We start from the raw sequence: 16,553 nt of genomic DNA on the forward strand, positions 1-16,553 counted from the left end.
AATTTTTTAGTGCCATGCATTTCTTGGCCCTTGCTAAAAACTTAAGAACACCTCACCACTATTATTCATAGTTGGATTGTCTTTCATTATATTAAATACATTGCACTCATTATGCTTACAATACACCCTAATCACAATACTACCCTTGCCTCCTCGGACGTGATAGTCTCAGACAAGAACAACGCGAATTAACTGCAAAGAACTTTCTGCTAAGCATATTAGTCAATTTCCCTTGAACCAATATTTCCTCACACTCCTGATGCGAGAAATGAAACTGCCCTTCACATACACTTCCCTGGGCTCAATTTCTCCGTTTTCTGGGCTGTAACTGAACTTTCCTTTACCATTTCCATGCGTGAATCTTGGGGAATGGCAAGCACTTCCATATTATTATCCATATTTGAGCCATGTCTGTAAACTTTTCCATATCCCTCCCACTTCTTATGGCAAGGCCTTTCATTCTTGTATATTGCCTGGTGTTTTGTCTGCCGCAAACTACTGGAGAGTATGGATGTCGAACTATCTGGCTACTGCAAAATGGATATCCTTGTTTGAATAAAATCCACACTTGTTTATTTCTGACTAGTGCATTATTCTATACCTTTTGAGGATAATGCCACTGCTCACAGTATAAGAATTCCTATTGAAGAGTAGTTGCAAAATGAAACAATTTCAATTTTTGAAGAAGCAGATTTTGGGTCTTTTTACTCACAATGCTACTACTTATTTACAGTTATTACTTGTGGAATAACTTGCAGGTATACCAAAACCGTGATGTATTAATGGATACTGATGATAAAAAAAGAACAACTTATTCATAGATACCATCTAATCTCATTTTCACAGCTCAAGCCTTCAGTAAAAGAAGACTGACAGCAGTGAAGGAGTAGTGCTTAAAAATGTGCGAAAATACACGAAATGATGCAATCTGGCAGCCGTGATACAGACTATAGCCCCACCCACTAGTGGCACTAGTTGCCCAAACCCAATGAGCCATCTCTGCTTGGCATATCGTTGAGCTGCGCGTATGGTGGCGGTTATGTTAGTCTCTGTTGTCCTTGTTCTTACTGTTCATGGAAAATGGAAATTGACGAAATCACCAAGCAACAAATCCAAATCATGTTTTAGGGTGAAGTGCATTAAAAGCTATCAAGAAACCACTGAAATATTGGCAGCTGTTTACAGTGACAATGCTCGGAAGAAAAACTGTCTGAACGATAGCTTATGAACAGAATTTAGGAAAAAACACAGTGCAAACTATTTTAACCGAATATGACAGATGGATCCTTTGCCTTGAAAATGCACCTGCACACTCGGCATGGATTGTTTAACAATTTCTAACAAAAAATTCAATCACCATCCTTGATCATCCTTCTCAATTGCCAGATCCCACCCCCTGTCACTTTTTCCTATTCCCAAATGCAAAAATGTGATGGCGGGATGTCACTGGGAAGATGTGGTCACAATAAACCAAGAAATTATGAGAAAACTAAAAAGCCTAACTGCCGAAAACTATTAAGTGTGCCCTAAACAGTGGAAAGAAAATGGAATAACGGCAAAGAAATGAATGGAGTACTTCAAAGGGGAGAAAATCAATGTAGACTAAATGTTTGTGGCCTCAGTTCGAGTAATTAATGGACAGGGTAATAAAAAGTACATAGAACTAACGTGAAAAGTAGGTCTCATGAGCCAATTTAAGTTAGAGCCTTGTCACATTCGGTGGGCCCTGGTTCTACTACGCATTGAGCATAGGGCAACTGTGTGCCTGCTGAGAGTAAGCTGTGATTGTTTATCCCAAGTGGCCAGGAAAAAAAATACTGGTTTAGGATATATTGTCTAGTACTTTCTGAATTATGGTTGAAAGGATGACTCTGGCGATGAATAGTGGGCCCTGGATCCTGGATGTTAAATTATAAGACAAATTTATTTTACGAGATATTGTCTACAACATTCTCATTTCGCTATAAAATATGACTTAACACTCGGGCTAACTTTAGTTTAGATTTCTTTCTAGGGTCGTAGGTCATATATACATAATTAAAATTTGGCATTGCAAATGTTCGTCATTACAGGGAGTATTACTGAGTTTACCATGTCCAATGCAGTGAGATAAATGCAATGGTTTGCGTGATTTACTTAAGCACATGTGTAAGAGGCATGCCAGTAAAATCTCGAGCCTCACCGGCCAACAAGTAGTCGTAGGGTAGCTGTCCATGCGCCACCTTCAGATCAGTCCACTTTCATTGGCGGCACACTAGTCTGGAACCAATGACCTCAACCAATGTCCCTATAAATAGAAATAATTGAGTTCTTCAGCGAGAGAACATGAACAACAACTGGAGGAAGATTTAACTCTTTATCATATAAAAGCAAAAGACACAAAAATAATAATTAATGAAACGTTCATTGAAACTGTGTTATCATAATTATACTACGATTCTGTAATTATAAAATAGTAAATTGCCTCATTGGGGTGATGAGGAGTCGGATGTGTTCTTACACCACAAGCCACACATTTTGAACACCTAGAAGGTGGATATCATCTAGAAACTTTTTTCAATCAAGCTTTGCCTAACTTGCACCTTTTGCCGTGAGTGATTTCATATTACCCAGTTTTCAGGAAAACACCAAACAACCGCAGGGTAATGGAGGATTGGATACTTTTCAGAGAAAGTATCAGTCGAGTACCAATTGAACTAATTATGGTATAATAATACATGTTTACAAAAACACATACATACATTAAAATTGCCAACATATCTCACTCACATCCTGTCCCATAATTTGCCGTAATTTTGATACTAAAAAAAGAAGGCATTGTCCGTTTTACCAGAGCGCAGGGGAGTGAATAAATGAAAGAAATTGCTAACGCCACCGTGAACACATGCCTAACATGAGTAAGGAATTAGGTCAAAAAAGAACACAAAATACAACATTGATTATCTGAAAGTATTAGTGAGGTGTAAGAAATTTTCTGCAAGATGCAACAAACTTACAAAAGAAATAATGGCAACCATATGGCGCTTGTTACTACATCACTACTGCTGACACGCAAGTCGATTGCGAAATTTTTCAACAATTAAACACAGAAAACTGCAGCTAGTACTTACACGGTGGCTGACGTAATACGCAAGATACAAACTGAAGCAGAACAGCGACTGACAGCAAACACCTGAACAGCATTAATGAGGGGATTGAGTAGAATTTTTTGAAGAGGCGATTAAATACGCGTCGATAAAATTTACTAAAGTGAATTCTAAATGTAAGCCCCCCACCTGTGCACAAAGTTGTTAAGAATCAGTATTTCCGAAAGTGTACTGGGTTTGTTTCACGGGTGGAAAGGGTGAAGGAAAGAAAAGAATTCTATATTTCATCATTGCGAAAAGAACCATCGAAAATAGTATGCAATAACTTAAAAATAAATACAAGTCAGCTGTCATAAGGCGACGATGTAGGTAACGAATTCCAAGGGCAGAGAATTTGTGCTAGTAATAAATTTCCGAATGACGAGTTGCGGTGGAGATCGACAGCAAGAATTAACTGATTGGACAATTGTTAATTTTCAATATTGGGGGTCTGGCGGTAGATTACGGCAAATTATAATTACCTTGACGTGGCGAAGAAATCCAGTTGCAGGAATTGAATTCACATCTGTCGGAAAAATGAATACGTAAATAACAGAACAAAATCAACAGAATTAACTAGTGCTACGCGCCTATCAGATAGAGCTAATGAATTTCCATCATGGAATCAGAACGACATTTTCATCATATGCCGTCATAATAAGCCAACGAAAGAAAGGACAACTTACTAGGTGATCGGTCGCGATAACTTGGCTTGGACAAAAATTCTTGGCACATCTAAACCTTCTTTCACATTGGATGTCCTCCTGTGGATATAGTCACAAGAGGTAATAACGAAACCAACTTCTTTAGCCAACTGCAGAAGATACATAATGGAGAAATAATATGCCCTGTAAAAACAATTTTAATTAGCCCAGAATCCACAAATACACACAAAAAACACAGAATAGCTCATTTTAATGTTACCTTGTACCATCTTGCCTCACGTAGAAGTTTTCCGATATCTTTTGGCCCGGTTTAAACCTCAACTGAGCCATATCATGCAAGCCATAGTCTCTGAATAGTAAAATCCCACCAGGTTTAAGGACTTCCAAGGCATTATGCAACACAGCAATATGCTTCGTTGGATGAATGCTGGACAAAACGAAAATTAATGTAACTATGTCCAAAGTACCACATTCGATAGCATTTGTGATGTCCTTCGACGTAGCGTCAGCTTGGAATGCAAGCATTTTATTCGCATCGTATTTCTTATTAGCCTTCACGAAATCTATCGCTCTAGGAGATATATCACAAGCGTAAACGAAGAAGTCCCCACCATCTTCTAACAATGGAAATATGAAGTTACCGACACCACATCCTATTTCTAGCAATTTTCGACAGTTTGACTCCAACGAACTTCCTTTTATTAGCTCTTCAAATTCCCTCGTGGTCCAATGTCTGTCTTTGAAGAAATTCGTTGAGTTCCGTTTGTAGAACAAATCCCAGTTGCGCTTGGCGTCTTGCTCCAGTTTCTCGGCCTTAAAAGTAGACACGAGACTTTTGTCTTGACGAGAAAGGGCTGAAATCTCCTCATCCGTTAAGCAGCGACCAAGTGAACACGTGGGCTTCTCTTCTTCCATTTCCGCAATAATGATAAACTATTCTTTAAATTACTAGGGACTAAAAATCCATGCTGTTTATATGACAAAGTTTAGGCACAGAAAATGAATGTGTTGCTTTCAATACACCAAATAAACCCCAATTAACCTCACGAATTATCATTGAAATGAAGCTCCAAGACGCCACTGGAAGTCAAAAATCAAAACCATCGAAATTTCTAGCGATTTCTTGATCATCTATCCAAACTACCACAGTGGGGCGCCAGTTTTCTTCAACGTGTACCAATCACAAACAGCCAACTGGAAATTTGAACGACCAATAGAATATCTTGTAGTGGATTCGTTCACAATATCCTCACCAATGGGATTGGGACACGAAAGGGACTTGGGTTATTAAGTCGTATGAAGTCTGCTGCGGATTTAGTCGTTCTTCAGTTGCAGAGAATTCTTCGTGTCGGTGAACATACATTTGTGGATCTGAGTACGTGTCTTAATAACGAAGAACTTCGTTTCAGTGGGAGGTGAAAGTGCATTGGTGGTTTTAATATACTTGACTTGAAATTCCTTTACGAACTGTGTTTGCTGAATCAGTACGACATTTCGGCAAACGTCGGGGTGAATTAATTCGTGAAGTATGAAGCTGTTCTGTAGTCTGGGGGCTATTTGCCTCTTCGTTTTTGTTGTCCACGGGAAAGAAGAAAAGAGCAAGGATGTTGGAACGGTCGTTGGAATAGACTTGGGGACAACTTATTCGTGGTAAGTTAACATTCTGTTGATTCAACTCTAGTGTAATTTAAAGCGTAAATGAAAGAACGACTTGCCCACGTGTCCCAAATTTGCATATGTCTTATTATATATTCTAGTGTTGGTGTGTACAAGAATGGCCGTGTGGAAATTATAGCAAACGATCAGGGTAACCGAATTACTCCTTCTTATGTGGCATTCACCCCTGATGGTGAGCGTTTAATAGGCGACGCCGCTAAGAATCAGTTAACAACAAATCCTGAGAACACAGTTTTCGACGCGAAACGTTTAATTGGAAGAGAATGGAGCGACTCTTCTGTCCAGCATGACATTAAATTTTTCCCATTCACGGTAAGCTATGGTTTCAAGTTACTGCCCTCTGTACTCGCTGTGAAACACGTCACCCATACTTGAAGGAATGGGTGAAACCAGACGTTTCGTACTAAGAACTTCATTAACCCCCATGAACCTTTTACTGTGTACATTTAGGTCAAGGAAAAGAATAGCAAACCGCATATCGAAGTGCAAACATCACAAGGTACAAAGGTTTTCGCTCCCGAGGAAATTTCCGCCATGGTCCTGGGAAAAATGAAGGAAACTGCAGAGGCCTATCTGGGAAAAAAGGTAATTACATTTATTCTTGTTTTTCCCAGTTGCTGATTGTGTTAATATGCTACGCACTGGTGTACTTGGAGCTACGTGAATTATTGCTCATTCACAGGTCATTGACCCATTAACTAAGCCCCAGGCTTAAGGGCACAGCCTGTCTTAAATGGCTGACTTAACTACGGAGTGCATTGCATTTTACATTGATTTTATTAACATCACTTTTGTCAACACTGTTAAACTCTAATCCTTTTATTCCCAGGTTACTCATGCAGTTGTCACTGTGCCTGCATATTTCAATGATGCTCAGCGACAAGCAACCAAAGATGCTGGTACCATATCTGGTCTCCAGGTCATGAGAATCATTAATGAGCCCACTGCTGCTGCAATTGCTTATGGCTTGGACAAAAGAGAGGGTGAAAAGAATGTGCTGGTTTTCGACCTTGGTGGTGGCACTTTTGATGTATCCCTTTTGACTATCGACAATGGAGTTTTCGAGGTAAATACTTATACTTTTCCGGACTTCTGTGACTAACTTAAGACAATTGTTTCTCATTTCATGACATTACCTGAGTAAAGATAGATTGAGGCCACTTTGGTATTTCCTGGTATGGCAGGTACAAGTAATCTTCGTTCACCATTGATAGGGAATTTATAATTTCCGGGGAAAGCATTTTATAACCTGTTATGTTGATCTTAAAAATGAAGTCATTTGTGATTGAACTTCTAACCATAATCTAATAAGTTAGTTGGAAAATAAATACCAATGTATATGTGATAATGTAACTCTTAATGGGGTACATTATTGTGGCCATTTTGAGTGACAGAAGTGAAGTACCGTCAGAGAGTTGTTATTCTAAAATCATTAATCTGCAGGTTGTTGCGACCAATGGTGACACTCATTTGGGGGGTGAAGACTTCGATCAGCGTGTCATGGACCACTTCATTAAACTGTACAAGAAAAAGCGAGGGAAGGATATCCGTAAAGACAACAGGGCTGTGCAGAAGCTGAGGAGGGAGGTGGAGAAGGCGAAAAGAGCTCTGTCATCTGGGCATCAAATCCGTATTGAGATTGAAAGCTTCTTTGATGGTGAAGATTTCTCCGAGACTCTTACCAGGGCTAAGTTTGAAGAGTTGAACATGGTGAGTAATTTATTTTGTATATATTTCGTATGGACTGATTAAATTTTCTTGCCATTTTCCATTGGAAATGTGGTATGTTTTTACTCTTGCCTGTATTACACAACTGTTTGTGTAATATTCAAGGGACGTTTTAGTGGATGTGTTATGAATGACTGCTGGTGTTTATGTTAAGCAGTTTAAAAGAGTGGTCCTTTATCTCTTCTCCCCTGTCTAGGATCTTTTCCGCTCTACTTTGAAACCTGTGCAGAAGGTCCTGGAAGATGCTGATATGAACAAGAAAGATATTGATGAAATAGTGCTTGTGGGAGGTTCAACTCGTATTCCCAAAGTACAACAGTTGGTTCGAGAGCTTTTTGGTGGCAAGGAACCATCTCGAGGCGTAAACCCTGATGAAGCAGTGGCCTATGGAGCTGCAGTTCAGGTTGGTTGGTTAAAATTAGACTTGAGTTAATGTTAGTTCATTTAACCCATAAAAGTAAGTTAATTTTTTCACAAATTAAAGTTATTTATGATAGTGTGTATATTGGAATATGGTAATATGTGTGATATATTTATTGTTCTGTAGGATCTTTATTTGTACTTGCAATTTCTAAGTATGATAAATGAAGGCCATTCTTAAGCGCATCAGACTGATTTTCCTAAGATGATTCAATTAGAAATATCTCCAGTTAAATTTATCAATTTTAGTATAATAATGTAAGTAACAATAAATGTATTAGAAACTTCTTCCTAATGGATGTTGGTCTGATATATAGGCATTACCTACGCAACCAAGGACAATTGAATACCATACTTTTGTGGAATGTAGCATAATTTCTCAAACTGGACTAAGTTTGTGACGAGTTAAGTATGTAATTATGTTTGAAGCTTACACAAGGTTATTTGCATGCAGGCTGGTGTACTTTCTGGAGAACAGGATACAGATGCCATTGTTCTTTTGGATGTTAACCCACTGACCATGGGCATTGAAACTGTTGGAGGAGTGATGACGAAGCTTATCCCTCGAAACACTGTTATCCCAACGAAAAAGTCCCAGGTTTTCTCAACTGCTTCAGACAACCAGCATACTGTGACTATTCAGGTGAGATGGAATAGCTGTGGTTTAGTTTCATAGTTTTTTCGGGTTTTTTTTTAGAGCAAATAAATTATTTACTTGTTGGTTTTATTCTGCACAATTTGGGAATATACAAGTATCTGCAATTTTCAAATATGGGGTTACTGAAGGTTTTTGTGTGCTCTATTGTTTTATTTACCATTGAATGTCTTCATTTTCCTGGGCGGGTGGTATTTACATTTCCATTGTTTAGATGGTTAATGCTCTATACATTATTCAGGAGACATTGTTTTCTTTACAACTTCATTTTTTTGATTGCCCTATTTTTTGCAGCAATATTATTCGGGAGGTGTTATTGCAAGTTCATTTCTCTCAAATAAAATTGTTAGCACTTTTCTCTCCCTCTTCATAACTGGATGTGTCCAGTCAAGAGTTATAATTATGCTCTTATGTTCATTTTAGGTTTATGAAGGTGAGCGGCCAATGACCAAGGATAACCATCTATTGGGCAAGTTTGACCTGACTGGTATTCCACCTGCACCTCGTGGTGTTCCCCAGATTGAAGTCACTTTTGAAATTGATGCTAATGGAATCTTGCAGGTGAATATTTCAATTTTCTAATTTTTTAATTTGGCCAAAAGTAATTTTTTTTTAAATCTATACCATTCATTTTGTTTGTTTTTCTAATTTTTCATCCGTTCCTGTTCAAATATAGGTGTCTGCTGAAGATAAGGGTACTGGAAACAGAGAAAAGATTGTCATTACCAATGATCAAAATAGACTCACTCCAGATGATATCGACCGCATGATTCGTGATGCTGAGAAGTTTGCTGATGAGGATAAGAAACTAAAGGATCGTGTTGAAGCAAGGAATGAGCTAGAATCCTATGCCTATTCTCTCAAGGGTCAGCTTGGTGACAAAGATAAACTTGGTGCTCCTGGAAAGGTTTGTAGCATTTATAGTGGCCATTTTTATTGGTTTTATTCAATATACTTTTAAAGTGCCTTGTGATATGGCCTTAATTTAATTAATGCCCTCCTCGATTGACATTTTCATTACTTAAGGTCACAGAGCTAAAGGTTGCCTTGTTTAACTAAATGTACCTTAAAGCTCTTGATTTAAATTACTTGATACTATTTGCTGCAAATGGCATGTTTTGAAAGTTAAGTGAGTATGCTTAATGTGGGTAATGTGCAGGTTATTTAATTGATTAATTCCAATTGCAATTAGTTCTTTGCATAATGCCAAGCAAGTGGTGTAATAATTTGGTTGCTGTGAGTTGAGTAACATTGAGTTACTTTAGGAAGGATACTTAGTAGTATAAAATACTCTGAATTATGAAATTTTTTGTAATCGGTCTGATTCAGATAAATCTAGTAACCTGTCTAGTAGCCCAACTGTTGATCAGTCAATGTTTTAAGATTGGTCCTTTTTTGACTAAGGGAGGGGGTTAGTTTCATAGATTGATATGGGTTGATTTGTACCCTTGAACAGAAATATGGTCATGCTGGTGGTTGGTCATGCTTTTCTTTTAATCAAGATTCTAAATCATCCAATTTTTTATGCACTCTAATGGGATTAGTGGCTGATGTTAAGACGTTGAAAATATTACTGGTTAACTCACATTCAGGCTCATCTTGGTGAGGTTGTATTTGGAGGGATTTGAAGAACTAGATTTCACTGACATTTGATGCGGTACAAGTGCAATGATACCAGTTGTGCCACAATCAAGTTTGGTATCTTCACATTTTTTCTAATTGCTTGATATCAAAAATTCATTGTTTGTGGCAAGGTTCAACACATATTGTATTTTCATTACTTTTTAGAGTTAATTTTGTTAAACTGTAATTTTAACAATATTGCAAATTATAGTACTGCAAGAATGGCTTCAATATTCATTTTTTGTTTTGAATAGATTCCAGATGCAGATAAAACTACTATGGAAGAGGCTATAGATGCTGCAGTGAAATGGTTGGAAGAGAATCAGGATGCTGAGACTGAGGAATTCAAGAAGCAAAAGAAGGCACTTGAAGATGTTGTCCAGCCCATAATTGCCAAGCTCTACCAAGGTAGTGCTGGAGGTGCTCCTCCCCCATCATCAGATGATGATGATGACATCCGGGATGAACTGTAAATGTGTCCTCTTTGAGGATTATTTGTGAATTATTTGGCTGTCCTGTGGTATCAACCTTATCATCATCAAGCCCTTGTTGCAACTGAAGATAGATAATAGGGCCTCTTCATAGGTTAATGAGACTTCTGGACTTCTTTTACCTCAGTATTTCGTTGGACTTTGAGGTTATTGTTGATGGCAACATGAGTTAAGTTCTGACATGCGATGAGTCTTTTTATTCCTGATTTGATTCTCTTGTTGCCGACCTGGAGGCAGCCCAAGGCTTTGAAAAGACCCCTTCTGTTACTTAAAAAAAATGTTTTGTAAAGGATTCAACCAGGTTTGACTGAAATGATGCATTTAGGCTGTAAGCATTGAACTTGATGGTTGGAGGGTTTGGGGGATGCCTTAACCCCATTGATACTAGGCGTAAATGGCAGAGAGTAATACAGTTTACATGATTTTTCTGGGGAGTGGATATATTTCATAGTGACTTGAAGTGTTTTTTCTCATGAATACATGAGAATTGGCAACACGTGGTTGCCATCTGACTGACTGGAGCTGTTATTGTGCCACAGAACTAATGATGTCCTTGAAGTGGTTTCAATCAGTGACTTGTGTCCTGGGCACATTAGTTGAATTTATTTTCTTGGGCCTAATTTTTTCCTGGCCATTGCAGTTTAATTTTTTTAAACCTGTTATTTATTTCACCGAGTTGACTGTAAATTTCCCTGTGAACTTGTTGTGTGTACAAGTTTGTGTGTGTGGTGATTAATAATCGATTTTTCTAGTTTTATGCCTTTTATTACCTCATTTACTCTTGGTTCTGTCTTGGTGATTCAAGGCATCTATTGATGTGCCCCTGAGCAGGTGTTTAGAAGAGAGGAATACAGGTTCACCCATCGATGGAGTGCATTTAGGAAAATTGAGATTTATTTAGTTGTTATAATAAAAGGCATTTTAATTGGCCTCATTCATTCTTTAGTAAAAGTCAATTACATGTGCTTATTCAACTTTTTGCAGCGATGCATATGTGTGGGAAGATTTAGCGCCCCAAGTCTTACATGTATTGTGCTAAATATTTTGACACAACTGTCGATCTGAATTGGACATTGACAAACATGGTTCATTTCTTGTTAACCTCCTCTCTGCCCTCCTGGAACATCTGCCAGCAGAAATCATTCTCCACTGCTCAAATTCTGAGGCCTCTCACGTATTTCAGTGATGAATTTGATTAAATAGCATATTGATACCAACTCCATAACCATCAGAGATGTGATTCTTCTTTACTCAAAGGAAACTCATCAGGGTGGAACTCATTTCTTTCTTGGGTGGCAGAATGATAAACTTGGGAAATATTTTTGTCATATTTCTCACTGTAGAGAAATGTGATTATCTTTATAGTAGTTGTAGTGCAGTGTTCTGGACTGAATGTGTGTGTGCCTGGTGGAGCTTTAGTAGGCAATACACCATTGTGGCTCAAGGTTATACACGGACCAACAAATGACCAATGATAGAAAAATGGTTCATTCAGCATACTGAAAAAAAATCTTTCAAATCACTTAGTAAAAACTAGTTCAAAATAATCTTAGTAAATGCTGTTATTTTATTCCACAATTTAAAAAGGGATGGGAGAGATGCCATCCATTGCTGAAAGCCAACAGGAAGTCATAATTGATCATTATTCCTTGTATTTACTTATTTAAAAAAATTAGATGAGAAATAACATTCATAACAGTGCTGTATGGAATCCCAATATGTTAAGAAAAATGCTAGAGATGTCATTCCCATGTCAAAAATAAAATTTTCTAAAAATAGAGCTTGGGGGAACATCAGATTCTTATGAGAATGGTAAGTTTCCATTATCTTAGTAATGATTGGCTAATGCCTATTGTGTTTAAAATTGAATGAACTGAGACTGAATTCGGCTGTTATCATGCTCCACAGCTATGGATTCTGAGGATCTGAAGTTATTATTTGCTTGCTAAATCAAAAGGTTTGCTCGGTTTGAGTGACATCAATAACAGTCAACTTACTGTTCAAACTATAGTCTAAGACAAAAGTAATTCAAACATTCTTCAGCAAAAATGTTTGCTAGAAGGCTGGGACTCTTACTGTAGGTAGTAATAATCCTATCCACAAAAAGGATATTACTAGTAGTGTAAAAGACATGTTTCATTTATTTCCACGAATGCAGATTGGATTGTTTGAGATTTGGTATTAAAAAAATTAAATTTTAGCTAATTAACTGGAATTACCTTTCAATGTACCAGAGAGAACACTGCCACTGTGACTCATTGATTAAAGACAAAATGATGATTAATTGTAAGTTATGGTAGCGTTTTTAATAAGGGAATATCAACGTGAGCTTGTTTTTTGACATAAAAGATTAGCAATACATTGTCATCTTTTTCAGTCCATGGGGAAAGGAAGAGGTATTAGAGGAAGGACAATTAAAATAAGCATGGGCTATATGTTATCACGACTTGCTAGTGGGTGAAAGTGACAGCTGTGTGTGCGTCTTAAGTGGGCATGTCAAAACCGATGTCCATGAGCTTAAGAGTTGTGTATGAAATTTATTTTTGAAGACTATTTCTAATTTCCTCTCAAATTACAGCAACAATGAGAAAACATTCTTCCATTTTATTAATATGCACATCTCAAATACAAAGGATAAACAATAATTTGAAAGGTTATGAACTAATACATTGATAGTTCTAGTAATGTCGTTAAAAAAATATGGTTTCTTCCTTGATGAGAATAGATCATTAATGGTGACAATCTGGACTTCAGACCGCCTGAAATTCGGTGTCACAACCCACTAATGAAATAGTGCTTTGATTTGGGCATAAAGTTACTTGCACAGTTACATAAAATGATCACCCAAATATTCTTGCACACTATTATTTTACCAAAACTTCAGTCTTTGGAGCTGAACCAACATTTTAAAACAGTTCCATGCACATACATACTATTTGAAAAACTTTCATCCATTGTCAGTCCTTAAAAATTAGGGCTTTTATAAGGAACCAAAAACAAATGACATAGGTAGATACAAGCTACCAGCACCAGGAAAAATCTCCTCAAATTCAACTTAAGGCAGTACAAGTGCCATTATACACTATCACATGGTATAATAAGTATAACAATAATGAATGTGAGCTGTGATTGCATTTCAGCTACATAATTTGTATTGAAGAAGTGATTGCAGGTGCACAACTAACTCATTATCTCAAATGGTATAAACCAGTTAAAAATGATTTACAATATGGACAATTCAGAGAAAAATTACAGGTAAGGCTCATAACATTTTCTGATAACAAAATTTTATGCTAGTACACATTAATATAGGGCATGATGGTGGCAAGAATAACTATTATTTCACTGACACTGAGTGAATTTTCCGTGATCAAATTATTTGGCAGTGAATTCATAAAAAAGTGCCGAAAGTAATGTTATGAATGCATACAAAATAACTAACACACTTGAAGCATTTCAGATACCATTACTCCCATTATAAGAAAAGAAGAGTAAAAATTAAAAGACAACCAAAGTGAAACGTGTAAGTTTTATCCACACAACACTACAGAAATGCAAAATACTATCTGCCTAATTAAAATAAATTGCCAAATTTTAAAAAGGCAAAGCAGATGTTAACTATAACATTACCATGGAAAATAAATGAGAAAGTTAAAGAAAACGTCCCTACAACAAATAAGACATTCTACATCTTATGTCAAATAACTCTTCAAAAATCTTATTTTATCATTTGAGGAGAAAAACAATAAAAATGACTATTAAAAATATAACAAACATTCCCTCAATTTTATCTTAAAAACTAGACTGTATATCATAAATACATCAAAAGAATAAATCGCACATCTGACTTTTACACACCTTGTCATCCAAGCCTCTCACAATTCCATAAAAATAGCAGTTTCCTGTACAAATTATTGTGCATTGACTGAGTGGAATGTAAGGGATAAGGATGAAGCAAGTACTCTCATTTCTTACAATTCAATGAGCAATACTTAAACATTGACTTGGGCCTTTCTGAAAATATGTATGAATGAAAGAGGCCCATGCAATGAACACTCACAGCCTTGCAGTCATTTGGTCCTAAACTGCATTTAAAACACTTTGCTCAAGACAACTTCAACTCATACAATTGTGACCCAACCCACCTATACACAACTTCACAATTGTAATAGTTATTAATAAGAATCAAATGATGAATGAACTATGCATGAAACAAAATTTCCATTAAAAGATCAGCCAACAGCATATCTACAAGCACACTAAAAATGTGAATCATTTAATGCAGAATTCCAACAAAGGATTCTCATGATTCACCATTGTAAAATTATGGTAAAAGAGAGATCACACTTTACTTTGAAAGATTATAATTAAGTAGTTGATCCAGAATAAGTAACTTCTATCTTGTCCATTCATTTCCATGCTTTGAATGTTCATTTCATTCCTTCAAGTTATTGCCTCAAAATCAAGCATTAACTGTTCATGTGGAGCGTCAAATATCTTTGAATTAAAATCAGTCAATTTTTTCGACTGCCTACATTGTGGACATTTGATGACTCATAGAAAAATATTAATAGTCATTTTAAACAACAAAAGGACACACTGTTTAATTTTCCAACCACTGAGGAAATGGGACTCCAAGATAGCAAAGTAGCTCACTCAGACCTCCTAACTTCACACTGATATAAATGATATACAAAAGCAGACTATCATGAGAAAGAGTTTAATAAACCAGCGTCAACTTCAGTGACAGTCACACAAAAGATATATATCATTCAAGTGACGCAAAAATGAATATGATACCATTCTAAGCAATAAGGTATTTAAAACCATGAGAGGTTATTACTTTACGTGAGTACATGAACTGCTTTTGTTTCATCATTTATTTGTCAAATGAAAACCAATTATGCTGTACAATCATGGGCCATTAAGTTCTATCAAAGCTTGAATGTGGTGAAATGACTTGACTTTACTTTTTGTAAGTGTTTAACATAAAATCTGAAAATGATGTACCTGAAATTTATTCTAATTTTTATGAAATCTATTATATATACATATATATAACTTTATACAATACAAAGATTTAATATATTTAATCTAACTTCATTTAGTATATAGCATAATTTAATTTTTGGCATTCCACAGAGCTCAGCAAGTTATATCTTCTTTAACAATAACTTCTACTGAAGAGTAACACACATTTGGGGTTTTCTTAAGAAACTGAGTCACTTGAATGATGTGTAATCCACATATGCACTTAAAATATATGATTGATCACAAAGTAGATTTGGTACATGCTTATTTGGCACTTACTGACTAACAGCAACTGTCCATACTTGCTACGATAATTTAGAGCAAAATGTACAGGCTAACATAAATTACATTTTTACTCATTGTACAACAATAAACTAATTTCTAAAATAAGATAATCTTCATGATTTAACCCGTAATCTATTACTAAGGACATTGCTAAAAAAACAGGATTTTGATCATGAAAAGTCAATCAACCATATTTTGTAAATTACAGTTTTACAAAATTTACCATCAGGCAATACTGTAAAGAACCACAAGTAAAATGTGAATGTTGTAAAAAGCAGTCACTAAAGAAGAGATGTCTCCAGTGCTGTTTTACCGAGAATGACAGCAGTGAGTATGTGCGAAGGACTTAATGAATATGGATACTTTTGTACATGTTAGTGTTTGCATTCTTACAGAAATGTTCTATTGTGTCTAACCTTTAGCTCCTGATTCACTTCCTGATTCAAGTTCATTTTCAGAGAGGGAAAGAGAGCCACCAGCACGACGCCGAAGGCCTGAAGCATCTTCCTCCTATAAATCAAGAATCACAAATATCATCAAATCAAGAACAGATTTTAAGGAAAGACTGGTAAATATTTACCATGGATATTAGATTTTTCACCAATAAGAAACTTTGTGCTGGGCATGGGTTAACAAAAATAGTGTTTCTCTCTTTTTAATGTACAAAAGTGAAGTAAGTTTGTAGCAAACTAAAACTGACAATACAAACAACTAATGTATTCTTCCCTTCATGGAATGGAATGATATACAATATTTAGTAGATCCAATGCACGATTTCATTGGCTGTGAAATTGGTTTATATAAACTATTGTGTTAATTACCTGTGGACAAAAGAATGTTGATATAATCAAAC

General features: G+C 36.3%; 3 protein-coding genes across 4 annotated transcripts in view; 1 reads left to right on the plus strand and 2 right to left on the minus strand.

Moving 5' to 3' along the window:
• Positions 1–1,778: 1,778 nt before the first annotated feature.
• LOC139700811 (tRNA N(3)-cytidine methyltransferase METTL6) lies at positions 1,779–4,888 on the minus strand. The gene is made up of 4 exons (XM_071599239.1): positions 4,050–4,888; positions 3,812–3,973; positions 3,608–3,651; positions 1,779–2,287 (listed from the first exon to the last, which is right to left on the minus strand). Coding segments are annotated over exons 1-3 (819 nt in total). The 5' UTR covers positions 4,706–4,888; the 3' UTR covers positions 1,779–2,287; positions 3,608–3,650.
• Positions 4,889–5,064: 176 nt separating this feature from the next.
• Positions 5,065–11,137, plus strand: Hsc70-3 (heat shock protein 70 cognate 3). Its single transcript, XM_071586794.1, has 10 exons — positions 5,065–5,440; positions 5,548–5,779; positions 5,918–6,052; positions 6,297–6,533; positions 6,911–7,177; positions 7,392–7,598; positions 8,070–8,258; positions 8,694–8,831; positions 8,947–9,177; positions 10,148–11,137. The coding sequence occupies exons 1-10, from the start codon at positions 5,319–5,321 to the stop codon at positions 10,364–10,366; spliced, it is 1,977 nt and encodes a 658-aa protein (XP_071442895.1). The 5' UTR covers positions 5,065–5,318; the 3' UTR covers positions 10,367–11,137.
• Positions 11,138–12,976: 1,839 nt separating this feature from the next.
• sws (patatin like phospholipase domain containing sws) overlaps positions 12,977–16,553 on the minus strand; it is an 82,776-nt gene continuing 79,199 nt past the window's right edge. For both annotated transcript variants that reach the window (XM_071586814.1, XM_071586804.1), the window contains exon 27: positions 12,977–16,210. In XM_071586814.1, coding sequence (XP_071442915.1) covers positions 16,112–16,210 — 99 coding nt within the window. In that variant the 3' untranslated portion in view covers positions 12,977–16,111. The remainder of the gene's footprint in view (positions 16,211–16,553) is intronic.

Source organism: Hetaerina americana, unplaced genomic scaffold (assembly GCF_022747635.1).
Source record: "Hetaerina americana unplaced genomic scaffold, ioHetAmer1.1.p SCAF_1, whole genome shotgun sequence".
Classification (NCBI taxonomy): domain Eukaryota; kingdom Metazoa; phylum Arthropoda; class Insecta; order Odonata; family Calopterygidae; genus Hetaerina; species Hetaerina americana.

Coding starts and splice junctions, on each gene's coding strand:
- LOC139700811 (XM_071599239.1), bottom strand. CDS start 4,705: ATGGAAGAAGAGAAGCCCACGTGTTCACTTGGTCGCTGCTTAACGGAT. Junction 3,974..4,049: donor GTGAGGCAAGATGGTACAAG/GTAACATTAAAA, acceptor TTGTTTTTACAG/GGCATATTATTTCTCCATTA.
- Hsc70-3 (XM_071586794.1), top strand. CDS start 5,319: ATGAAGCTGTTCTGTAGTCTGGGGGCTATTTGCCTCTTCGTTTTTGTT. Junction 5,780..5,917: donor TTAAATTTTTCCCATTCACG/GTAAGCTATGGT, acceptor GTGTACATTTAG/GTCAAGGAAAAGAATAGCAA. Junction 9,178..10,147: donor AACTTGGTGCTCCTGGAAAG/GTTTGTAGCATT, acceptor TGTTTTGAATAG/ATTCCAGATGCAGATAAAAC.